This window comes from Oncorhynchus kisutch, linkage group LG28 (assembly GCF_002021735.2).
Source record: "Oncorhynchus kisutch isolate 150728-3 linkage group LG28, Okis_V2, whole genome shotgun sequence".
In the NCBI taxonomy this organism is placed as follows: domain Eukaryota; kingdom Metazoa; phylum Chordata; class Actinopteri; order Salmoniformes; family Salmonidae; genus Oncorhynchus; species Oncorhynchus kisutch.
The window spans coordinates 15,720,046-15,746,218 of record NC_034201.2 but is presented as its reverse complement, the minus strand read 5'-3'; the positions used below and the strand labels follow the sequence as shown (position 1 = coordinate 15,746,218).

The following is a 26,173-nucleotide window of genomic DNA, read 5'->3' as shown; positions in this document are numbered from 1 at the left end:
TACAACTTCCAAGCAGCAGTACAGGGTTCTTTTCAGACAAGCACAAAACTTACCATAAAGCTACTAGTTGGAGCATGATTACAAATTTGCATGTCAAACAATCATAATGTATAGAACTGAAAAGTGTCATGCTTTTGCAAGACAGATGTCTTTGTGGTTATTTGTGCTGGCACGATACCTAGGGTCCTTTCAGTCTCATTTTTTATTTTGGTCAGCAAATAGTGACTGCGACATGTCGCCAAATCCAGTAGGTTGTAAAATGCTACCTTTGACCAGAATCTGTTATAAGAATGTTAACTATATATCAGTATTACAATAATATACATACCACAATAACAATCAGAACAACTGGTTGGCTAGATGGTCTACTATTGAGTTTAGATATGGTAATGATACAGTAATAATGACACGTAAAGTCATGAGACCTCATGAGAAATTACTATTTTATTAATTTCCAATTAAATATCCAGAACTTCAGTGGGAACACAGCTGCATATTTCAATAGATTAATTTTCAGTGTTAAAATCCCAACATTTGTTTCAAAAAGTATAATCAACTTCCAACAAGCCTCTTCCTCTGTTTAAATAATTTGTGTCAAAATAATTCAGATCAAGATTATTTAAAAAGCAGGTATGCCCACATTAGTGAAATTAAAAAAATGTTCTGCTTAATCTCCAGCACAACATCAACATATGTGAAAATGTGGGGTTTCTATGTTTTGTGATAAAAAAAACTGAGGAAGTGTCCAATTAGTAGCTAATGATGGTAACTCATTTGTTAAAATCACACCATGCACACTGATGGTGTCATTGAAAATATTCCTATTGTTTAACAACAAAACAAACTAGCAATTTTCACATGTTGTTGCGGTGGTCCTCGAGATTATGAATATGAAGTAGAAAAATTGTGAAATTGTCCTTTAAGCCTGGAATGTTTCAAATGTTTCCAAAATTGCTTACGGACAATCAAATTGAAAATAAGTAAACACCTCCAAAAGAAAAACCACTGTACATAAAGAATAAAAATACAACCACCTACAAAAGTGAAATGTTCTGAGTTGGCGAACCTACAATGTGACACTACACCACCTGCAATTAGTCTGCCATCCAGCATTATTTTTTAAAGTCCCAACAAGGTACCAAAACTAATAAATAAACAAAACCGTAATTATGTTTGCTTAAAAACACTTTATGACCACTGCACAACAGAACAATCCTCCATATTTAGCTGTGTTTTGAGCTAAAACCCTGTACCAATAATTACAAAATTGTTGATAAAAATATTCCTCTGTTAAGGTAATGGATGTTTTAGGGATAACATGACTTGGGGGCCATACAAGGGAGGGGATTGGATGGACGGGAGTAGTGCTACTCAGTCTTCTCTTCTGGAGTCTCTACCTGTAAGGTGACAAAAGAGCCATTCACTGTGAAACACTGAGAATCCTGAATGATTAATGCTTTTAGATGGATTTGCCTACAGAAATAGTAAGATACATCAACCTTCAACCATCAACCTTGGTAAAAGAAATGAGACCGTGTATCACTGATAGGGCATGACATACTTCATCTGTCTTGATCTCGCCATTTTCAGTCTGGGTCTCCTCTTTAGGCTCCTCGACCGCTGCTGCCTTTGCCTTCTTCTTGTTATTTACTTCTTTTTCTTTCTGTGGGGTCAATATACATGCATATATGTCAAATTGTCTCTGCCTGGCACCTCGGAATCAAGAAATTGTCTAAACATTTCATATGGGAATGTGCCAGAAAGAGCACAATGACATATTAAACACACGATAGGCATAATTATACTTAATCATGTAAATGAGTAGATATTGAAAGCAGGTAAATATTACCTTAGCTGGCTTTTTTGGATTTGGTGATGGTTTTGAAGGTACTGGTTTCTGAAAAATACAGACTATATTGGTTCTCAAAGCAATGAATTGCATACCATGAAACAGGACATAAAACACATTATAGATTTTTAAAAAGCCCTTTATCAAAGAATCACAATTCCAAAAGGAAGCTGTAAAAAATTTAAAATATAAAAAATAATTTACTCACCGATGACAACCGTGCAGATCTCCTTGAAGGCTAATGTAACGAAAAATAACAATACTACTCAAAGGTGTGTGACAACATTTCTAAAGGAATTGAATGAGGATGCTTGATGTATTTTCACAATGCAGACAATTGAATATTTCCCTATTTCAAGAATGCATTATCTTTTAACTATTGGGAGTATTTTCTCAAATAATTTGATAAAATCACCAGTGATCACCATTGAGGATTTTAATCATGGTGAAGATTACAACCTGTAGCCTATTCAACAAGGGTGATATTCAGTGTGTGTATAACTTACCTCCTCCTTGACATCGCCATCAGCTCCCTGCAAAATGTATGAAAAATACATTATTTAAGATGATAGATATGCATGCTTTTGTTTCCCAACATAATATCGCTGAATATTTACCTATTGTCTAAAATGAGTAAATGCAAACTTACTTAGCCCCTTGCAAACATAGGCAATAGCCTCCACTTTGCCCAAACAGACAGCCTCTACTCATTCTAGACAAGCGCTTCAAATTATATGCGTTGAGTAGCAGAAACAGTTGCACCATTACTTTTTTAAGTGGGGCATTAGTCTTCAACGGTTTTCACCAAATGTATAAGGGGGAGGGGCAGAATCAATTGTGTTGCGCCATCTGGTGATAAGGGGGAATAGCACCCATTTAACGCGATGAACAAAGAAATCATTGAAATAATTAACATTTGCGACGGTCTTTTAAAATGAAATTATCGAGGATTTTTTTATTTATTAAGTAAAAACTATACCCCCCTCGGTGCAGATTTACACGCTCTAACTGTCAAAAGGCATCCGTTTTGTTTCGCTGTGTTCGAGATGGATGGGATGGGAACTGCAAAGCATGGCTGCTTGTGGTTTCAATAGCATGGAGATCCAGTCTGGCTTCAGACCAGATTGTTTACGCCTCTTAAATAAATCGCAAAATACATTCTAAATTCTGGAAAATACGGCGATATTTGCAAACCAAAAAAATCGAATAATTATTTCAAATAGTTTTTTTTACAAGAGTGAACAAATTCGAAGGCTTCATAATATCAGACTGATTTATACGGGCAAAAAGTATATCCGCATACTAATCTAAGCTCTACATACCTTTCTCTTGGGCATGTTGGAATGTAGGTTCTCTTCTTCAATGAAACTAAAGAGCTATATTTTGTGATTGAGTTCACAGTTTGTAGAGAGTGACGTTCTCTTATTACTAATACTGTAGTAAATATATAGCACATTAAACCCAGTGGTTGGATGGGGGTAGGGATAGGTGCGGTTAAATGGTGACTGATGGTATGCTTGGCCAATCAAAGGATGGCATAAGGTGTCCCAAAAATAAAGATTTTTAACGTAGTTAATTTACGCGCCAAATTCCTAGTGAACGTGAATGATGTATTCATGTTTTGTAACAGTATCCACTGACTGGCGCATGGCATACGTTATAATGTTGCAATTGTGCAAGCATTCGTGCGCTTAACCAGTGTTGTAGTACTCGAGACCACATAATGAGTGTCTCGGTCTTGGATACAGTTGTACTCGGTATCGGACACGTAATTTCTTGCCGCGACCAGCCGAGTAAAAAACGTATCCGCTTCTATTCAACCAGCGCATAAAACCGCTTCGCCCGGCCTAATATATACACTCCTTTCTCGAAACGTTAATATCTTAACAGCCTTTATCTACTATAGACATGTTTGCGCTGTGGCGAACCTATAGGCCTTCAGTGTGTGACAAACACCAAATTAGAATTCTGAAAAAATATCCTCCATGTACAACACCAAAAATTGCACGCAGAGCAGAATTAGGCCGATACCCACTAATTATCAAAATCCAGAAAAGAGCTGTTAAACTCTACAACCACCTAAAAGGAAGCGATTCCCAAACCTTCCATAACAAAGCCATCACCAACAGAGAGATGAACCTGGAGAAGAGTCCCCTAAACAAGCTGGTCCTGCAGCACAATTAGACCCAAGCAAATCATGAGAAAACAAAAAGATAATTACTTGACACATTGGAAAGAATTAACAAAAAAACTGAGCAAACTAGAATGCTATTTGGCCCTAAACAAAGAGTACACAGTGGCAGAATACCTGACCACTGTGACTGACCCAAACTTAAGGAAAGCTTTGAACATGTATAGACACAGTGAGCATAGCCTTGCTATTGAGAAAGGCCGCAGTAGGCAGACATGGCTCTCAAGAGAAGACAGGCTATGTGCACACTGCCCACAAAATGAGGTGGAAACTGAGCTGCACTTCCTATCCTCCTGCCCAATGTATGACCATATTAGAGACACATATTTCCCTCAGATTACACAGATCCACAAAGAATTTGAAAACAAACCCAATTTTGATAAACTCCCATATCTACTGGGTGAAATACCACAGTGTGCCATCACAGCAGCAAGATTAGTGACCTGTTGCCACAAGGGCAACCAGTGAAGAAAAAACACCATTGTAAATACAACCCATATTTATGCTTATTTATTTTCCCTTGTGTACTTTAACCATTTGTACATTGTTACAACACTGTATATATACCTAATATGACATTTGTAATGTCTTTATTGTTTTGAAACTTCTGTATGTGTAATGTTTACTGTTCATTGTTATTGTTTATTTCACTTTTGTATATTACCTACCACACTTGCTTTGGCAATGTTAACACATGTTTCCCATGCCAATAAAGCCCCTTGAATTGAATTGACAGGTTCGTGATTCTGTTAGGACAGCAACCGTAACACCAGCGCACTCAAGTAGAATAGTGCACTTTTTGTAAAACACAAAGGGCCAGTGGTGTAGTGGAGGGTATACGCAGGTATAAACCTATACCATTTTTTCTTCTCCAGTGGGCATTGCTTATACTTACTTCTTAATCCCTATTTATGTGTATCAACGTAGTGTAGGTATACGATTTATCAATTATATCGTACAAGAGAGAAATCATTCACAAAGTTGCCTATAAAATCGCAAAGCACGTAAAATATATTCACATGCGCGCTGGGCACAGCCTAGTTTTAACGGAATATCATCTGCAGGTAGAAAGAGTGTGTAGCTCTCACCTGGTTTTGGAATGGAGCAGCTGACAGATGAATGACGTCCGTAGCAGGTAGGGTACGAAAGACGTTTCAATTTATGATATCTACCAGTATATGCTAACTAAAGCAACAATGGGTATTGAAAAAGTGTAATCCTAAATGTTGGTTATTAGGCTATTTGTGATGCGCAATTGTCATCATGCTTGTTTGCATCAAGGTTTTGGACATGGATGGGGAGCCAGGACAGGACTACCAGATTGATGTGGTTTAAGCATTACTGTGGATTTCGAATTTGTTTGTTTTTGTTTTTCCTCAACAAAAAGTGTCATTTCATGCCATTAGAGGAGTGGGTGTTAATGACTTCCCCTCATCGTTTTTCGGTGGCTATATGTAACAGTATAGACTTACGTCCGTCCCCTCGCCCCGACCTGGGCGCGAACCAGGGACGCTCTGCACACGTCAAGTCATCCTCGAAGCATCGTTACCCATCGCTCCACAAAAGCCGCCGCGCTTGCAGAGCAAGGGGAACCACTACTTCAAGGTCTCAGAGCAAGTGACGTCACCGATTAAAACACCACTAGCGCGCAACACCGCTAACTAGCTAGCCATTTCACAATGGCTACATATACAAAGCTAGAGATGCAGATGTGATTTTGTTAGCTAGCAAGAACTTGAATGACTGTTATACAGTTAGCATATCTCTAGCATTCGCAAATTCCCTCTCCCCATCTACTCCGATTTCAGAGCGTCTGTGTGTACTTGTTGGATCCTGTATTTTACATTATAGCCATTACCATATATATGATTGAATATTATCTGCTGTTGGCTTGTGTGGATGTATGTATGTGTTATGCAACATAGCTGACTTGAAACATTGTTAAAAGTATCAGGGCCATGGGACTTTCTCATGATGGAAAAATACAGAGAAGCATGAAGACAGGAACTGTTCAAATTAGTTGGGAGGGGGGCACATTCAGAGCGGGGTGTTGCGAGAACAAGCGGTCTTTTGTTAGATAACAGGAGCCAGGTGCGAGATAACGGTATGGAGCATGAGAGCCTGGATGTTCTTCACAAGCAACATTTACATCTATCAACAGAAGCGCCAAGAGGCGGGGACCCGCCTGAGCGCCTGCAATAGGCTGAGCAAGTTTAAACCACGCCCAGTCTCTACTGTGATAGGCCAACAGACAGGTTGGAACTGTCTATCACAGTATAAAGAATACTGTTTTACATACATCTTGTCAGTTCCCTGTTCTGCCTTGCGTGGTATTACAGTGAGCCCGTATATACGAAAGTTGCATTTGCCATTTATTACTTAGCTAATAAAAAATACATAGTATAAAATCGGTGACTCATTGTTATATTTATCCTGATACCAGATTTGAATTTACGCAACCCTAACATACTGGAGCACAGAACTGATTAAGTTACGAACATGCAACACCTGCTGAATAACAGGTCAGTAAATGTAGGGGGAAAAAGTGAGTCAAGAACCTCTAGATAACATGTAAACAGCCTAACCAGCTCCGCTACGGCAAATAAAATGGTCAGTGACGTGGTCTCTAATTTGTGTCTGGAAGTAGCAAGCTCTCCAACTTTAGCCAGTTAGCTTGGGTGCTTGGTTGGGACAAGCATGCATCGGCAGGCAAGCTGCAGAAAGAAGATGAGGCTACCGTTCCCCATCGTTTATCAGTGCAATTTTATTGACAAACTAGCTTAAAGTTTGAGGGTTTATGTTCCTTCCTTAGATTTTAGCTCATCTTGCATTAGTTGTTGATGTGCATAACTGAGGGAGAGAGCAACTACCTTTGCATGGTTGTATGATCAAAAGGACTGTAAAGTTACCAAATGTAAGAGGACTCCCGTGGTGTTAACATATATCCATTTGGGTTTATTTTGTGGCTTTTGGCGAATGCATTCTGCTGATCTAAAGTCACGCTGTTGCAACTGACTGTAAACACAGTCCAATTCAAAGTGAATGATGGCAGGCCCATGTGGCAAATGGCTTGTTTGTATAAAGGTCTACTGTACCTCTGATTGGCTATAGCTCACCGGTCTGTGTTGACTCCAGTAGTTGGGTTTTATTCACTGCAGTGTCAATTAATTGTCCAAACTCACAGCTGCTTTCCACTCTATACTGCTATAGAATTTTCACAACATTCTAAGAATTTAGGAAAATGTGAAAATGACCATATCTAAGTCGTCGGTTGTCAGAAATGTAAGTGTTTTTCTTCCTGGATGTGTATATGAACAGATTAATAAGATTGGCATTTAAAGTGGAAATGACAGCAATGTTTCACACACACAAGTTATTTTAAAAGAGATGGCTAACAGAAAGCACACTGCAATAATTACAGTTCCACTCACCAGATGATCATTTGAAACCTAACTTATTGTTGAAAGTCATTCTTGAAAAGGGAAAAGCTAACAAATTACCAACAATCCTCTTTGATAACACCCGCTGCAGCCAGTGCAAACTAGCCGACAACAAAAGCTAGCTAGCTAGACAATGGGAAAACTACTGCTCTTTATTGTGACCTGTTGGCCTTCAAGGCATCAGAAGTTACGATACGTTTCTGTAGAAATGGTCCCACTCATTAAGTCAAAATGTGATTGGTTGAGTCCACTGTCACTCCAAATAGTTGCCCCAATACAGTTGAATGGCAGATGCCTTTATCTAGCTTATGGTGGCGTAGCCAATGGCTGATTTAGCTAGCTAGATTTCTCCCACTAGAGACCAGCAAAAGAAAAATCCTGATTGGATTTTTTTTCTTCTTCTTTAGTGTTAACCCTTTCCAACAAATATTGAAGAGATTAAATCAGATAATTGAAAATAATATAATTATCATTTTATAAATCCTTAGCCCCTCTCTGAAGGCGTAGAAGGCCCAATGTTCCCCACTGTTTGGGTTAGTAATAATTCATAATGGCTCTATTTTTCCTCAACAGCATTTTCTCACTATTCTGAATGTCTAAAGAATCCATATGTGGTTCAAAATGTTCATATTTCAGAACTCTTATTATGGTGTTGATTTGACAAAATTACAATTGGACTCGCATTTTTCTGGCCCCACCTCCGTTCTTCACCTTGAAATCGGTCTCGAACACAACACTGCTCTTAACATTAAAACATTGGAAGACGGGACCAAATAGAGTCCCACAGTGGAGGTGTCATAATACCAATTAAACCCAGTGGTCAAACAGGGAAATGGTTCCAATCGTTTTTACACCATTAATTTCCCCCATATGGGATTTTAGAAACACTTAAAATAAGGTCTGTGTTTTGTATAGGCTTACCCTGTCATGATGTTTTGATAACCATGTAAATCTCCCTCGGACAAGGTCACATTATTTATTTGACTACATTTCCGCTCATATTCGAAAATGATAATTAACCTCAAAGTAGACATTACGCAAGACTACAAACCCCAGCAGGCTCCTGCAAGTCATCGCTAGCTGAAACCTTTGCTAAACAGGTATTAGCAGCTAATGGGTATTTCGTTTACAGGCGAATATTGATAAAAGTTACCTTATCCGAGAGAGATTTACACGGTTATCGAAACGTCTCGCTAGGGGAAGCCTACATGAAACACAGACCTTATATGAAGTAGTTCTAAAATCTCCGACTCTCAAATGAATGGTGAAAAAACGATTGGTACCATTTCCGAGTTTTACCGCCAGGTTTCATGGGTATTATGACTCATACTGTGGTACTCAATGACGCTGCCAAATACCCTATGAAAGTCCCGCCTACTTCCTGTTGCAGATTCGGTACTGTTTTTGAACGGGCTTCAAATTTCTATAATCAAATACATGAAAACGTGGTCATTTACTATATTTGTAAAATTATATTCGTGGATTAATTCGTGGACCTGATGCCTTTTAATGAAGGTTTTCGATTGCGTTTTCAAAATCGAAAACCTTCGTGAAAGCCATTGGATGTACATTAATCCACGAATATGAATATCATGTTACATATATCTTTGATGACCATATTTTCATGAATTTGATTATATAAGCATGACGCCCATGCAAAAACAGTTTTACACCAGGAAGTAGGCGGGACGTTCATAGGGTATAATCACCCGGATTTTTCATATGCTTATTCTCTTTTCAGACAGTATATAGTATATAGTAGTTAGAAGGTTATGAGCCTATTACTATATTTTCCTTATGTCTGAGCACATCTATTAGCTTTATTTCAATTATTTGAATTGAAATTCTTGAAAAATATGTGAGGAGCATTTATTACTTATTTATAGACTATATGAATAGGATAACAAAATATTAACATAGTCAAATGTATTTGAAAATGCATTTAGAAAGCACTACAATATATAGTTTGAACTGTTCCCAATTGTTTTCAGAGATCTGATTTCCATCTGTTGTTACGGTGTTAGAGAGCGAGAGAGAGAGAAAGAGAGAGAGAGAGAGATCATTTGGAGACGTCGGTGCTTTGCTCACTTGGGTTTTGGGGAGTGAACCAAACAGCCATGGTAATAAAAGTCTTCATAGCATCATCCTCTGGATCGACAGCGGTAAGAAATCTTGAGTATTGAGTAAGCCTTATAGTATATTGACCGTTTATGTTCATTTTCTTGGCAAATTCAAAGTATTTGCATTAGGTGTTTCGGGCTCCTACAAATGAGCTATTGTGTTGTAGCTATGCAGACTCTATCATATTAAATGTATTAAGCTCTATGGAAATGATCTTTCTTTTGAAAGTTGTGCAAGTTGTGCATGGGATGTCCCGAGCAATAGAGTAGAAGCTGGGACTGACAGCTGCACAAATACATTCGTTTCTATAGTATTCTCATGCATGACAATGCATAGGCTATTGTAATTAACCCAAAACAATGATTTGATAAAGAGGGCCTTCAATTTGGGAGATATTGATTTGTCATATGACTATTATTGTATTCATTTGTATATATTGTTAATTTAGTGTTAACACAAAACTATGATTGTATTGTATCTAAAATGCATTTACAGCACAGTATAAAATCAAAAGAGGATACATAATCACATATTCATTGTCTGTGAGAGTAGCAGTCTCTTACTCCTGCTCAACCCCCTCTGTGTAGGAAGGTTTTTATGAGTGAGCATGCAGACACAAGAATGTTTAGGTAAAGCACTTGGTTAAACAGATCAGATTTTTTCATGCAACTGTTTTCGTCCAAATGGCCTTGTGGTGAGGGTTAGGGGTCAAACTTAACTAGACTCTACCATCAGATGTTGACTCCTCCACCACAACCTTCCTCCATTTTCCTGTTTCCTGTGTGCCACCACTCCTTCCCTACATACTGCAAAACAACACGCCTAGACTAAAGGACCATTGCCAGTGGTGTTCTGTGCCAGAACAGCTGGACAGGATCAGTCTTTGGACATGTGAACTTCATACCTCACCCAATTGCATCACTCTCTAAAGAATGGTGAGGGTAGCTGAATCACAACGACTGCCTCAGCTAACCTCTGAAATATCTGGTCTGAAACGACGGATATTATTGCTTACTGTGAATTTGCAAGTCAAAACCATGACTATACAGAAATGTTGTCTATACAGGATTTTCTAGACAGGCTTCTATGTGCAGTGCAAAGTTTAGACAGAACAGAAGAGGTTGCAAGGGAACACTGGGCTCTCCTCCTACTGCCATATTTGGTCTGTGCCTGTCTTCTGAGCTGATCCTGGTTGTACAGAGGCCTTATCGGGTCCGTCTCAGTCCCCAGGCTCTCCTGTAGAATGCAGCCCAGCTGCAGAGGCTCTGCAAAGTGAATAGATGCTTATCTCCCCATACTCCACCCTTTATTACACATCAAAACAGTATTATTATTGTATGTTTATTACTAGGGATGCACCGATGCACTGACATTTTTGGCCGATATCCTATATTTTCCTTGCCAAAAAAACGGTAACGATAACCAATATTTACAATTTTAGTGTTCTTTTAAGCATTCTAGTACAGTTAAATAGTTACACACACATGGACGCAGAGGTCTAAGGCACTGCATCTCAGTGCGAGAGTTATCACTACAGTCCCTGGTTCGAATCCATGGGAGTCCCATAGGGCGGCTCACAATTGGCCCAGCGTCGTCCGAGTTTGGCCGGGGTAGGCCGTCATTGTAAATAACAATTTGTTCTTAACTGACTTGCCTAGTTAAAATAAAGGTTACACACACACACCCACACACCACACCACACTGACCAAAAAGTTATTTTGTTGGCATTTACGTATGTCCCCATTACCAGTAAAACATAATCACAACCACCGAATCACTTGTTCAAAGCCTTGAGTACTTTTGCAAGTTTTAACTCCACGGTCTGTGTGGGCAGTTTTGTTGAGCAGGCGTTTCAATGCCATGACAGAGGGTATCACGTCTGCTGCAGACGCAGTTGATGAGCTTATTTCTCCAGTCAGTTGTTCGAATGGCGCTAGGAGAGTGTTCATGTTTCCAAGTTTCAAACATGTTCTCAAATGCCATTGAAATGACAGCGCCGGTATGAGAACCAGCACATTCTTGAGCATGCAATACAGCTTTCCTCAGTACGAAATACTTATCGACCCACTGTGCTGTCAGACTCAGCATGCTCATGGGGCTGACATTGCTGGTCCAAATGTCAGTCGTGAAGCTAATAGCAGTGACGCCCATAGCAAGTAGCTCATAGATGTGCGTTGCAACAATACTGTGTAACTCTGGTAGAGCAACATCTAAAAAAATAGTGCGTACCGGGGTTCGAACAGTCAGTGAAAGCCAACATCATCCACGACAGAGAATGGTTGATTGTCAATGGCAATGAATTCCATTATCTTGCCATTTGTTTACTTGTTGGAATTGTGCGCTTAGTATTTTTCTGCTTTTGTTCTGTGTAGCACTGTATTTTGTGGCGTCATTACGTCATCTACCTACATTATATAGTTGTGCACGTCAGCTTTGACATCGGTTTTGCACATCAGCATTAAACTAGACATCGGGCTGATGCCGATGTTGCCATTTTTAGCTAATATTGGCCGATTCCGATATGCTCACTGATATACTGTGCATCCCTAATTATTATATTACCTAATTATATATCTCATCTCCTTTCTGCCTGTAGATTAAGAAGCAGCAGCAAGATATCATGGGTTTCCTAACTGTCAACAAGATTGACTTTAAGGAGTGTGACATCGTAACTAGTGAAGAAAACAGGAAATGGATGAGGGAGAACGTACCTGAGGACTTCCGACCAATGACGGGGGTCCCCCTGCCTCCACAGATATTTAATGAAGAACATTACTGTGGGGTGAGTGTTGTACTGTACTGACGCCTTCACAGTGTAGTGAAGCTTACTGTCTGAAGCTGATGAGAGGTCAAAGGACAGACAGTACGCTAGCAACTGCATAGTAAAGAAAAGTATGCTTTGATAAGCAAAAGTGCCTGGTTTATATTTTTTCTGTTCTAATTTAAGGTAGACATTCTCAACGTACTCTTTGAGAATATTGCAGCCTGGTACCTTTGTAGCAATTTGTGTAATAATGATAAATAATAATACATTTTATTTTAAGCGCTTTTCACGACACCCAAAGTTACTTTACAAACACAAGAACATCAGCAGGGTAAAAAAGCTATAAAATCATGTATTCAAATAATTAAGAATATGAATATACCCAACATTAGGAAAACCTTCCTAATATTGAGGTGCACCCCCCCCCCCCCCCCCCCTCCTTTTTGCTCTCAGAACAGCCTCAATTCGTTGGGTACGGACTCTACAAGGTGTCGAAAGTATTCCACAGGGATGCTGGCCCATGTTGACTCTAATGCTTCCCACAGTTGTGTCAAGTTGGTTGGATGTCCTTTGGGTAGGGGACCATTCTTGATACACATGGGAAACTGTTGAGTGTGAAAAACCCAGCAGGTTGCAGCTCTTGACACAAACCGGTGTGTCTGGCACCTACTACCATCCCCCTTTCAAAGGCACTTACATATTTCTTCTTGCCCAGTCACCCTCTGAATGGAATACATACACATGCCATGTCTCAATTGTCTCAAGGCTTAAAAATCCTTCTTTAACCTGTCTTTTCCCCTTCATCTACACTGATTGAAGTGGATTTAGCAAGTGACCTCAATAAGGGAACATAGCTTTCACCTGGATTCACCTGGTCAGTCTATGTCATGGAAAAAGTAGGTACTCTTAATGTTTTGTACACTCAGTGTATAAAAGTATACTAAACATAAGCACAGACTAACCAGGGAGGTGAACTAGACAGAGGATAAAAGCTAAGACAACAGAGTGTCCGGGTAAGCCTGTGTGAAGAGGTGTGTCTTTAGTGTGGACTTGAATATGTGTATGGATTGTGAGGTTCTGACATGGAGAGGGAGGGAGTTCCAGAGTTGGGGAGCTGCCCTGCCCTGCTAAAACCCTGGTCTCCCATGGAGCGGAGCCTGGTGTAAGGGAGGGTGAGGAGGCCGGTGTCAGAGGAGCCCAGTGAACAGATTGGGTGGGAGTGTAGGGGTGCAGGAGGACAGTAATGTATGTTGGCGCCAGTCCATTGAGTGCTTTGTAGGTGAGCATGAGCAATTTGAAGATGATCCTACATTGAACTGGGAGCCAGTGGAGTTTGATGAGGGTGGGGGGGACTCATGCAGCTGAATTTTGAATATGTTGAAGTCTGTCCAGTGTTTTGGAGGGGAGTCTGAATGGCGTTGCAGTAGTCCATGCGTGATAAATCAAAAGCGTGAATGAGGGTTTCAGCAGCGGGGTCAGTGAGAGAAGATCTGAGTCGTGAGATGTTTTGAGGTGGAAGAAGGCTGCCTTGGTGATGTTCCAGATGTGGGGTTCAAATGACAGAGTTGGGTCAAATGTAACACTAAGGTTCCTGACAGTGGAGTTGGAGTGGATTGTGCAGCCGTCCATTGTCATGTTGAGTTGACCCAGTCTCTCGATGACGGAGTTGAGGTCCATGAGCATGATCTCTGTTGTAATAACTTTCTGAAACATACTTAGTGAGACAGCTACCTTTTGTATTGTCGTTGCAGAATTACGAGGCCTTCTTTGATGCCCGTGAGGAGCATGCAGTGTATGCATTCTTGGGCCTAACAGCCCCTCCAGGCTCCAAGGTAAAGACCAAGGCCTTATGGACATACTACATCTGTCAAAACCACACACAGAGGACCATACTCATGTGCAAGTTACCAGTCCATCTATTTTGAATGATTGCTTATTTCTGCTACTACCATGTATTTCACAGCTCTGTTGCCAAACAGAGGCAATGAAGGATGACCTGCAGGTCCAGACTGTTCTGTTGGCAACTGTAAAAATTGTTCCTGTGAAATTACATACACCTTTTGGTGGAAGCATAATTACAATTGGTCTCAAACCTGGTGTTGCATCATTTTCTTAGCACTGTTTTCATACCACCCACAGGAAGCAGAGGCCTTGGCTAGACTGGAGCAACAGTAGCCGCATGGTTTTGATTAGCAGACCACAGTGCCCTCTCCTGTCATCCTCCATTCAGCTCTACAGCAGCTTGCCACTGCTCGTCTGGAAAACGTCTTCTCAGACCAATCATAGCGCTTTATTTTGTTGTGAAAGGTAATCAGAATGGTATCAAATTGACCAAATGTTGTGTTTTTTGACAATGTCTTTAAAGTGGTGACCTTGTACTGTTACAATAGTTCAAGTCAATGCTGGGCAGTATCCCATGTTCAATATCATATTGAAATCAAGGCAGAATGAGTGCCCAAATACTAGGAATTTAGTAGATGACAAAGACATGCTTTGCACATATGAGAATTTAAATCAATGAGATATTTTTCATGTTTGATAATAAAAATGTTACTTTTACTACTCAGTCTCTCTTATTCTTACCCAGTTTCCTTCTTATTCTTGTTTAGCTCAAATTAACATTGCAAAGAATACTGTTGTCACATAATTGTTTCAGTTCTCCTTACATTCTAAATGGAATGTCACACCACAGAAGGCAGAAGCTGAAAAGCAGGGGCAGTGAGTGTTCTAATTTTATTTCTAACAATGCTTCCTGTTTTTGACATTTGCTACTCAGAAGCTCAGTACAATTAGGGACAGCACATTACCGTGGCTGCTCACCAGTTAGATAAATCTGTAGCTAACTTATAAACCTTGTATTAGTGGACAGACTAAAGGAACACCATCTATTATAAAAACAGAGGTAGGGATATTGTCAGTATCTGTCATGTGTTTTATACTATTTTATGTTTTATGTGACCTGGCAAGACAATCTGAATATTTATTTATCTTTCGAACCTGATAGACTATGTCATGCTAACATGATTATTTGGGGTGGTTTCCTGGAACCAGATTAATGCTAGTCCTGTAATAAAATCTATGGAGAATCACAATTGAAATTGCTAGTTGAATTGAACAATTGCTAGTTGGTGTGGTTTACTGCTATGTTGTATTGAGACAATTTGCACTGTTATGTAGTGGTTGTCATGTTGGGAGAAGCCTTCATCAGAGTCTTCAGGTACAGGGAAGAGGATTGTGACCCCCATTCCACAAAGGCTCAGGAACGTCCACCACATCCTGCCCCCAATATAATTCTGACCCCAGGTTCAATGTCAGGTAAGCATTTGGGATTTGTCTGAAATGCTGCATGTCTTTCTGGATCAGTAGAATATGCTTTATCTTACAATGTTCATATATGATGAGTATGATGTTTTATAATTGTTTTCATTTTTTATTGCCATAGTTTTAAATGTGCTTCTGGTGTATTGACTGCATAGGAAACATGGACGGTCTGGTGCAGTCTGATCCTAGAGTGACAACCAGGCTCAGTGATGCCCTCACCATCCCCAATAGCAACTGTGATGACTATGGTGACCTGGAGCTCTATCGCTCCTGGTGCTGCACCACCTTCTGCAAAGACTACCCCGACCTGCAGCTCAGAGGGGACCATGTGGGAAACAGGAGCTCAGAGAGCCCGCGGCTGGAGAATGAGGGGTTCGAAGGACCACTTCTTCAATCTCAGGACCTGGGAGAGCTGGAGGCCTTGGAACCCACAGGGCCTGTGGAGCCTAGGGTGCAGGTGGAGTCCCAGCCCCTGCAGGATGAGGGTTGCCTGGTCATGGACAGCAGCATCATCACCCTGAACAGGGAGCCTCTATCCAATTCCATGCTGAACGGCTATCTGGAGAGTAAGCTGCTGGAGGTGTACAGACAGCACATGCAGGACAGCCTGGCCCGGGGCAGCTCTCCCCTGGTCCAGACACCTCCCCAGGGCCTGATACCAGCCCCAGTAATGCAGCTCAGCCTGCATCTCTGTCAGGACCATGGCCTGGACTCCAGTACGGCCCAGAGCATCGTCATCCACTACCTTAGCACATACACCGTGGCTAGCTCCCACTTCAGCTCCCCCAACCTGCGCATCTCCAACCCTGAGCCTAGAAGAAAGCCCACCTGACTGAAACCAGCAGTAGTTTCACTTTGTCCTCCAACTAACATACTTGAGAATGGTCTACAGTTTTAGTTTCGTTTTCTCTGTACTGAATCTGTATACTTAGTGGTCAGTTGTATTGCATTCGGTTCAATAGGTAAATTAAATTGATAGTTTCATTTTGTTGAATTGTTAGAAGAAATATCTTTAGAAAATGCCACAATGTCCATAATATCTACTTCATAAATGCAACCAGTTCCTATAATGTAATACTTGGGAGCCTGAGACAATCCCAAGCTTTCAATTTGAAGGACAAAGAGGAGACAAACTGTAAGGTGAGGGATAACTTAGTCCTTGTAAGCATCTTGGTTCTTGTTTCTGAGAAATGATTCCTCACAGATATTGCAAATCTGAAATTATATTGTCATAACCACAGACTATTACTAAACAGTAAAAAATAGCTATTTTGCTGTCTTGGTTGTCAGAAAGAGTTGGAAAATATTGACACCTGCTGTCATACATAAACATTGCATGTTAACTGCAAGTGTCACATAACATTTTGACAAGAAAACACATTACACACATCGGTGTCCGATCAACATATCAAGCTCTGCCAAATTTGAAACGCTTTTTAATCTTAGATGCAACTGACTGAATAGAATACATGAATATGCTAAAGCACTGAGCTATTGCCGCCATGTCTTGTGGAGAATAAACTGGCCATTTGAATGGGTAGTGAAATTGACTACACTAAGTGTACAAAACATTAAGAACACCTTCCTACTATTCAGGTGCACCCTCCACCCCCCTTTGCCCTAAGAACAGTCTCAATTCATTGGGGCATGGACTCTACAAGGTGTCGAATGCATTCCACATGGATGCTGACTCATGTTGACTTCAATGCTTCCCACAGTTGTGTCAAGTTGGCTGAATGTCCTATTGATGCTGGACCAGTCTTGAAACACACAGGAAACTGTTGAGTGTGAAAAACCCAGCAGCGTTGCAGTTCTTAACACAAGCAGGTGCGCCTGGCACCTACTACCATACCCTGTTCCAGGGCACTAAAATATTTTTTTCTTGCCCATTCACCCTCTGAATGGAACACATACACATGCCATGTCTCAATTGTCTCAAGGCCTAAAAATCCTTATTTAACCCGTCTCCTCCCCTTCATCTACACTGATTAAAGTGGATTTAACAGGTGATACTAATAAGGGAACATAGCTTTCACCTGGTCAGTCTATGTCATGGAAAGAGCAGGTGTTCTTAATGTTTTGTCCACTCAGTATATAAAAGTATACTAAACATAAGGTGCATATCAGACACTTTCTGGTTTAGCCATGAAAGGTTGTTATTTTACCTCTGAGGAGGCCTATCCATCTAGATCACTGTCAATCATATCAAGTGAATGTCATGACTCATGGTGGGTAGCTTCATTTCAGAAATCCCCCTCTTAGGCATCAAAGGCAGGGATATATGACTGGCAAGGTTTATGTGAGTGTGACTATATGATAGCATGTGCTAGAAATGCATGCATTTTTATTTTAGATGGGTGCATCTAATGTGAAAACCAGTATCGAGTGACTTTAAGCATGGTTAGTATATGCTGCTTGGGAGAGGATTAACAGTAAACCGGTGTGTGTGGGGAGCAAGTGCCAATGCCACCACTTCACACCCTGTCGGGAGCCACTGGGTCATACACCAGCCAAGCCAAGGACTATTAGCATGGCACTGTTAGAGCAGCATAGGAGTGGGTAATGGTCAATGATTATGGTGCCCATGCCTCTGATAATTTACCAGAACCAAATGTTCATGTTTATGAATTTTGATGCCATTTTACACCATATAGTGAGACGTATGGGGAGACTTCAATAAAGATACAAGAAATGGGCAGATCTCCAAAGAGTTAGTAATAGGCTTAGCAGGGAAAGATGTCATCATCACCCAGCACAGTGAGGACTGAATTATTAACCATATCCTGGTGGGACTCAGTGGAATGAAGTTCGAGGGCCTGTAGTGATGTGTTGTGCAACAGAATCATGTAGTGTGCTCACACCATATATAGTTGATTGTAGTTGTAGTAGTTATTTTGGCTATAGGTCGATAAGTATCTACAAAATGTGTCTTTTCCATATAATAAAACATGGGAACATCAGAAAGAAATGATAAGCACATACCCCAGCATTTGTCATGATGTGGTTTTACAGTAACTGAGATATTTGTAACTAACTGAAAAAAAGACTGTCATTCAATTGTATCTTGCATGTTTTGTTTGAGTCATTACTTCAATGTAAATTGCAGGGTGACCCAGTTTTAATATCCCCCCCCATACAGGCATTGATGCAAGCATCACTAGGTTTCTATTGGTTAAAACACAATGGCTTCGGTTCTGTTCCTACTCATATTGGTTGGAACTGGAAACAGTTAAGGGGGTGAACATATTCCTGATAAAAAAGGTTAAAAAAAATATAAGAATATGCTTAATTTTTATGCCTTACGTTCAGCTGCCAATGTTTCTCTATAAAGGCATCAGGTAATTATATATTATTGCACCATTCCCTGTGTCTCTGGAATGAAGCATGTGATGCTGCGGTGTGCAGGGGAGGGAGGGGTTGAAAGACTTTCTCACTCAGAGAGAGACTCGCTTCTCTACACAGTACAGTGGGGTCGGCAGGTAGGCTACTGTTGAGTGTGTGTGTGTGTGTGTGTATGAGAGAGAGAGAGAGAGAGAGAGAGAGAAAGAGAGGCGGCTGAGTCGTTTCTGTGAGCGCGTGGACTGCACCATAGCATTCCGTACCCAGGATACTGTCACCAGCCATGCCTTTACCCAGTAAGGTGCACTTATGTTATTTGATCTCTGGTATACCGATGCAACATTTCTGATTTGCGACACCCGATTTTCATGCTCTATCAAGTCCTTGTTTGAAGGATTTGAAGACATCGATGATGGCCCTCGTGATGGAACCTATAAGCAAATGGACACCTAAGCAAGTGCTGGATTGGATGAAAGGTAATGATTATAAAACATGTTTCTTTACATTTGCATGATACTGACAGAATACATTTTGAAGCGACTAACATGGATATGTGTAAATTTGTTATATTTGATCTGAATACGTGGTTTAATAAATTGGGGCTGATTTGAGCTAAAACGCTGCTATTCTTTGCATTGAAATATTGATCGTGTGCCATTTTGTGTATCCGACCCTGATGTAGAAGCGCGCTATTCAGTGTTTCCTAATTATCGCCCTGGCCTGATGTAGGCTACGCATTTGTAGAACACCAACCAGATACTCAGACCAACTTATTATGCTACGTGTAAAGGTGTTCAACAGTCAGTTTACCTATAAAAGGTTCACATGTAGATTACCTCATACCATAAAGACTGCGTGCCCCCCCCCCCCCTCTCTAACGCACGCGCGCGCACACACACACACACACACACACACACACACACACACACACACACACACACACACACACACACACACACACACACACACACACACACACACACACACACACACACAGAGAGAGAGATTGAATAAGTGTTGGCATCAATTGAGGCAAAACTAGCACCATGGACAGCAAACCTACCTTATTTGATAATACGTTGACAGAGACTATGATTTACATTGCTACAAAAATCCACCATTGTGGGTAGTGATAAGGAACACATTGTAGGTTGCAAGCTAATCGAACTGGACAGCAGCTTTTGCAACCACAATTGTCAATTTCACCTTTAAGATATGCCTTAACTGAACTCAAAATGGTTGGTGTTACAATGCTCAGTGTGTTTTGAAGAGTTCTCCACTATCTGCCTTAACATTCATATTTCTATGAGAGAAAATATACCTACCTATAGTTGCTTTTATTATATAGTGTGGGCTAAGAGTACAGCTGAGGTGAAGTACCCCTTAGGTAAGACCAAGTGGATGACAAAACAATTGTTGCGCTACATTACCTGCCATAATCAGATTGTGTGTACTGTTATGTTAGTAGTGGCAGACTTCTGTCATTCTGGAGGTGAAACGCTAATTGACAACAAGCCTTCATTGGAAAGAAAGGTGAGCATGAGTAACTTAATGCTTATACATCCAAATGGTTGAATGACGATCAAAAGAAAGACCTTTTAGTTACTGTAACAACCAAACCCAAGTGAGATAGATCTGATCATGTTCTCTCTCACCAGGGCACAAGGATTTACTGTCATCCAACTAAAGAAGCTGTGATGTCAACCCAGACATGGGATATGTTTTCCCACATAGAGTAGTTTCTGCCAGCCAAGTGTCAGTCCAGAAGTGCATAACCGTGCTTGCTTCTGGCACTGCTGTCACAGATGTGTTTACAGCCTTCGCAGCAGGGCAGGGCTCGCCTACGGCACAACTTCTGTACAGCTGATACACAACACAACTAGAAGAACTTCAGTTCAGTCTCAAATTCTCCACCCTAAACACCATGGAAAGTGCATAAGCAAGGTGACATCTTTGTCATCTGTTATATTCAATGCTGTATGCCAACGGATAACGCCAATACACAGCAAAATCTTGACAGTCTATAAGACTGGTAGAATACAACTGACATAAAGAACAGAGCCGGTCTAATATCTATCCTAAGGTCATTTGAGACAGAATGGTTGCTGATGTGCAATCTGAGACACAGAGAATGCTGATATGCAAGTTGATAAATGTCTTTGTGCTGCCACAGCTGCAAAGAATATCCACACCCTCTCCACACCGTAAACTGTGTGTTATTGGTTGCTTTTAATCTCTTGTTCTTGAGTGGTTTTTGAAAGGTGGCCAGTGGACACCGTCATGAGGGTTAACTCTCACCCGATTTTCCCCAAAAAACGATCATTAGGGCAATAGAGATTCTATAATTGTGATTATGTAATTCTATAATAAGGGCTTTACACTCCTTGTTACAAAGAACATTGTCTCTATATTAGACACTACACACACAAGTAGGCACAGCATGGCACACACACACACACACACACACACACACACACACACACACACACACACACACACACACACACACACACACACTAACGCACCAGTTGAGGCATTCATGAAAAACTAGCACCATGGACAGCGAACCTGCCTTGGTTATGCATGCCTTGTATTCACACAACATTCCAACTTTGTGGACCAGGGTAGGGCAGTTGGCAAACTAATTGAACTGTACCTCATCTATTTCATAACCACAATTATATGTGTGTGAGAGTAGGTTCAATGCCAATGAGAGTAAGAGGGAGGGACGGACCTGTTTTTGAGGGCATTGAGGACTCTGGATTATTCCTTTGGGTAAAATGTCGATGTCATTTAGAATGAATACTATATACCTGTTGTATTTCATTCTGTGATAGGTCTGAGGGCAAAAATGAAGAAATATACTGCGAATAATTCACTTCTTCAAGGGGGCTTGCCTCTTGGTCACCAGGAAACTGTTGCCATGGAGCCTTGATAGCTAGAGGAAGGCAACAGAATGGAAATTCCACATGCGGCAAGCTATCAAATGAAAGCACCCTTACAAGAAAAGCATGAAAAAAAAATCAGATCTGGAAAAAAAATGATGTGAAAGTTTCACGAGTCAGACACGTGGTTTTCGGAAAACAACGTTTCACATGTATCTTCACCTGAACAAATCACATGGAAAAAATGTCAAGTAGGAAAAACATAGCCTACGTATGATGTTTCACATACAGTCATTCGAAAAGTATTCAGACCCCTTGACTTTTTCCACATTTGTTATTCTAAAATTGATTAAATTGTTTCCCCCCCTCATTAACCTACACACAAGACCCCATAATGACAAAGCAAAAACATGTTTCTATTTTTCTAAAACTGAAATATTACATTTTCATAAGTATTCAGACCCTTTACTCAGTACTTTGTTGAAGCACCTTTGGCAGCAATTACAGACTTGAATTTTCTTGAGTATGATGCTACAAGCATGGCACACCTGTATTTGAGGAGTTTCTCACATTCTTTCCTGCAGATCCTCTCAAGCTCTGTCAGGTTGGATGTGGAGCATTGCTGCACAGCTATTTTCAGGTCTCTCCAGAGATGATTCGATTAGTTTCAAGTCCGGGCTCTGGCTGGGCCACTCAAGGACATTCAGAGACTTGTCCCAAAGCCTGTCCTGCATTGTCTTGGCTGTGTGCTCAGGGTCGTTGTCCTGTTGGAAGGAGAACCTACACCCCAGTCTGAGATCCTGAGCTCTCTGGAGCAGGTTTTCATCAAGGGTCTCTCTGTACTTTGCTCTGTTCATTTTTCCATCAAACCTGACTAGTCTCCCAGTCCCTGTCGCTGAAAAGCATCCCCACACCATGCTTCACCGTAGGGATGGTGTCAGGTTTCCTCCAGATGTGACGCTTGGCATTCAGGTCAAATAGTTCAATTTGGGTTTCATCAGACCAGAAAATGTTGTTTCTCATGGTCTGAGAGTCCTTTAGGTGCCTTTTGGGAAATTCCAAGCGGGCTCACATGTGCCTTTTACTGAGAAATGGCTTCCGTCTGGCCACTCTACCATAAAGGCCTGATTAGTGATGTGCTGCAGAGATGGTTGTTCTTCTGGAAGGTTTCCCATCTCCACAGAGGAATTCTGGAGCTCTGTCAGAGTGACCATTGGGGTCTTGGTCACCTCCCTGACCAAGACCCTTCTCCCCCGATTACTAAGTTTGGCCGGGCGGCCAGCTCTAGGAAGAGTCTTGGTGGCTCCAAACTTCTTCCATTTAAGAATGATGGAGGCCACTGTTTTCTTGGGAACTTTCAATGCTGCAGACATTTTTTGGTACCCTTCCCCAGAAGGGTAGCTTGACAAAATCCTGTCTCGGAGCTCAACAGATAATTCCTTCGACCTCATGGCTTGGTTTTTGCTCTGATATGCACTGTCAACTGTGGGACCATATATAGACAGGTGTGTGCCTTTCCAAATCATGTCCAATCAATTGAATTTACCACAGGTGGACTCCGATCAAGTTGTAGAAACATATCAAGGATGATCAATGGAAACAGGATGCACCTGAACAAGGCTGTAAATGTAACAAAATGTGGAAAAAGGGAAGAAGTCTGAATACTTTCCGAATGCACTGTAGTGGTCAGGATGTTGGCTGCTCCCATGGGAAACCAGTGATATTATATATTTCACATATTCTTTTTCAGCTGGATGGACATTAGTGACCCGATCTCCCATGGGAGAAGCCAACATGTTGACCATTAGACCAAGAGGGACAATACCCATTATTGAAGTCGCCATGAGAAACCACTACTCTTTCATGTACATTTTCCCATTTTAATGTCAAGTAGGGCTGTCAATTGATACAAAATATAATTGAGTTTATTGCAGTATTTGATGTGACTAATTGCATATTGACATATTTGATTTGTCCAAAGTAACAGTAAGCAAAATCAGGTAAATTTATAAACACACTTTCTTTAACCTCACATTGTTTTTTTGTTGTTGTATAGATTATGTATCTTGGATGTTTTCAGTGAATTTTGAACGCTTTCAGACAATGCAATAAAAAAGTGCGCAAAAATGACAAAAAGTGAACTTGAGTTAACTGTCAAGATAGCGCTAGTTTTAACATGGTAGCCCTTTACACATATATACGGGTTGAATATTGCAGGTATGAGCACTGATAAACGCAGTTGCTGTACAGTAACATGCTTTAAATTACGTCAGAGTTCAGGCTCTTCACTTCACAACCCATACAGGGTTTTGACTAATGATGTGTATGAACCCTAGATTGCGTTGCTATGTATTGGCAATTGAGAGACGCTGAAAAGACAAGTCGGCCATATTGGTACTCCCAAGTAAGAGTAGTACTCCATAGGTATGAATGGAATTACATGTATTTAAGTATTTATTTGCTGTACTGGGGACAGTAACATTAGTACTCTCAAAAAAAATGAAGGAATGTATTTTTTGTATTTTTTAAAAATGTTTAGCTAACATAATATAATTGAAAAGTTTGCATTACGTTTTCTGTAATAGAATACATGTGTCAAAAATGAATGTAGACATTCATAAATGCATTTATGTAGCTTCCGAAATCTTTTTTTTTTACAACGGAGTAGGAGTACCAAGGTGGCTGCGCAGTGATTTCAATACAGCGCCCCCTGTTAGTCATCCAGGGTTTATATACATCATTGGTTTTGACTGACAGCTGTTCTGAATTTGAGCATCGCACGCGACAAGAAGTAACCTCCATCCCTCCGGCTAATTGGGCAACTTTAGTAAATGTTTTGTTGTCTGAGTGAAGGAAATGTTGTAAATTAATAGAACTCTAAGATGAGACGTTGAGGATTATAATAAATACCGCTTTGATGTCATACAAGCAAGCCAAAAACCTGACTAAATGTGCACTTCACATTTCCATATAATTCAATTCATGTCATTGTGATTATGTAATACTATGATTATGGCGTTACACTTCTTGTTACAAAGAACAGTGTCTATATATTAGACACTACACACACAGTTGATGCGTTCATGAAAAACTAGCACCATGGACAGCGAACCTTCCTTGGTAACACATGCCTTGCATTCATACTACGCTCCAACATTGTGGATCAAGGTAGGGCAGTTGGCAAACTAATTGAGCTGTACCTAATCTATTTCATAACCACAATTATCTGTGTGTGAGAATAGGTTCAATGCCAATGAGAGTAAGAGGGAGGGACTGACCTGTTTTTGAGGGCATTGAGGACTCTGGATTATTCCCTTGGGTAAAATGTCAATGTCATTTTTGATCAACGTTTATGATCACTATGTTTGATGTAAAGTTACAAGGTGACATGGCGTCGTGCCCTGGCTTGTTTTGAACAGAATTAGCGTATGTTTGTATATTGTCAAGAACATTCGCAGAGGAACACACACCTGAATTCACTCATTACTCTTTTCAACACGCACCAAAATTACGATATTTCTCTGAATTGCCTTGTGAAAGAACAACACTGCAAGGTCGTATTTTATAACTTAGCTAGTCATTTTGGCAATACAATAAGCTTTCAAATGATGCCCACTTGACCCAGATTTATAATGGGCCATTTGTGGGTTGCGTAAACAACAAAAGTAATTGTATGATCGCGGGCATGCAGCGTTGTGTTCCAAACAAAACAACTACAAGTGTGCTTGCCCTAGTTCCTCAACGGTGCAGCTAGGAGATCTCAAAAAATAATCGTATAGTTGAAGACTCTTCTTTAAGTCATTAAAGTGCATTGAAATGACTTAGGAGCTATGCACACTTTGGAGAGCTGTGTGGCCACTTGGAGACACCAGTTAGTCCTCTCACTCAAACCCTTGTCATTTTTTTGTCTTATGTTGCACCTATCCCACATTTTCCAGGAATATTCTTATCGTGTTATTGCACGTATCCAGAGTATTTTCAGATTTCGTTAACAACAAATGCGGCGAAAAGTAGAGTGAATGTACGTAATGTTTGGATTCAGTCTTGTGTCAGGTGAACTGTTGTGTCCTCAACTTTGGTCTAATAATCTTCCTATAATCTCCAAACTGTTCCGTTTCAATGGCAAAAGTGCATATAGATGGCAGAATTCAGATATGACGTCTTGTTTTGTCGGTATCCACTGAGTTTTTGTTTAAGAAGAAATGTGTGGTAAATGCATGTGGGCCTCCATCTTTATGTACCTCCGCTATTGCTACCATGCTT

At 40.6% G+C, this 26,173-nt stretch overlaps 3 protein-coding genes across 8 annotated transcripts in view; 2 read left to right on the top strand and 1 right to left on the bottom strand.

The window, feature by feature from the left end:
- Positions 1-424: 424 nt before the first annotated feature.
- On the bottom strand, positions 425-3,359 carry LOC109873271 (non-histone chromosomal protein HMG-14A-like). Its single transcript, XM_020464910.2, has 6 exons — positions 3,172-3,359; positions 2,356-2,382; positions 2,058-2,087; positions 1,850-1,897; positions 1,562-1,663; positions 425-1,397 (listed from the first exon to the last, which is right to left on the bottom strand). The coding sequence occupies exons 1-6, from the start codon at positions 3,184-3,186 to the stop codon at positions 1,368-1,370; spliced, it is 252 nt and encodes an 83-aa protein (XP_020320499.1). The 5' UTR covers positions 3,187-3,359; the 3' UTR covers positions 425-1,367.
- Positions 3,360-6,410: 3,051 nt separating this feature from the next.
- Positions 6,411-16,951, top strand: LOC109873202 (SH3 domain-binding glutamic acid-rich-like protein). Of its 5 annotated transcripts, XM_031808327.1 has the most exons (7): positions 9,192-9,338; positions 9,472-9,663; positions 12,198-12,383; positions 14,117-14,197; positions 14,505-15,267; positions 15,543-15,680; positions 15,842-16,951. In XM_031808327.1, the coding sequence occupies exons 6-7, from the start codon at positions 15,551-15,553 to the stop codon at positions 16,516-16,518; spliced, it is 807 nt and encodes a 268-aa protein (XP_031664187.1). In that variant the 5' UTR covers positions 9,192-9,338; positions 9,472-9,663; positions 12,198-12,383; positions 14,117-14,197; positions 14,505-15,267; positions 15,543-15,550; the 3' UTR covers positions 16,519-16,951. The 5 variants fall into 5 exon arrangements, with proteins under 5 accessions (XP_020320391.1, XP_031664187.1, XP_020320389.1 ...); XM_020464801.2 differs by lacking the exon at positions 9,192-9,338 and having other exon boundaries at positions 9,354-9,663; XM_020464800.2 differs by lacking the exons at positions 15,543-15,680; positions 15,842-16,951 and having other exon boundaries at positions 9,217-9,338; positions 9,505-9,642; positions 14,505-14,927.
- Positions 16,952-19,127: 2,176 nt separating this feature from the next.
- The window catches only part of LOC109872675 (connector enhancer of kinase suppressor of ras 2), a 54,805-nt gene continuing 47,759 nt past the window's right edge, over positions 19,128-26,173 (top strand). For both annotated transcript variants that reach the window (XM_031808398.1, XM_031808397.1), the window contains exon 1: positions 19,128-19,501. In XM_031808398.1, coding sequence (XP_031664258.1) covers positions 19,435-19,501 — 67 coding nt within the window. In that variant the 5' untranslated portion in view covers positions 19,128-19,434. The remainder of the gene's footprint in view (positions 19,502-26,173) is intronic.

Bases quoted from the DNA above. Each gene is read 5' to 3' on its own strand.
- LOC109873271 (XM_020464910.2), bottom strand. The intron at 2,088-2,355 runs GTAAGTTATACA...TCGTTACATTAG, and splicing joins ATGGCGATGTCAAGGAGGAG to CCTTCAAGGAGATCTGCACG. The intron at 1,398-1,561 runs GTATGTCATGCC...GTCACCTTACAG, and splicing joins GCGAGATCAAGACAGATGAA to GTAGAGACTCCAGAAGAGAA.
- LOC109873202 (XM_031808327.1), top strand. From the start codon at position 15,551: ATGTTGGGAGAAGCCTTCATCAGAGTCTTCAGGTACAGGGAAGAGGAT. The intron at 15,681-15,841 runs GTAAGCATTTGG...TTGACTGCATAG, and splicing joins GACCCCAGGTTCAATGTCAG to GAAACATGGACGGTCTGGTG.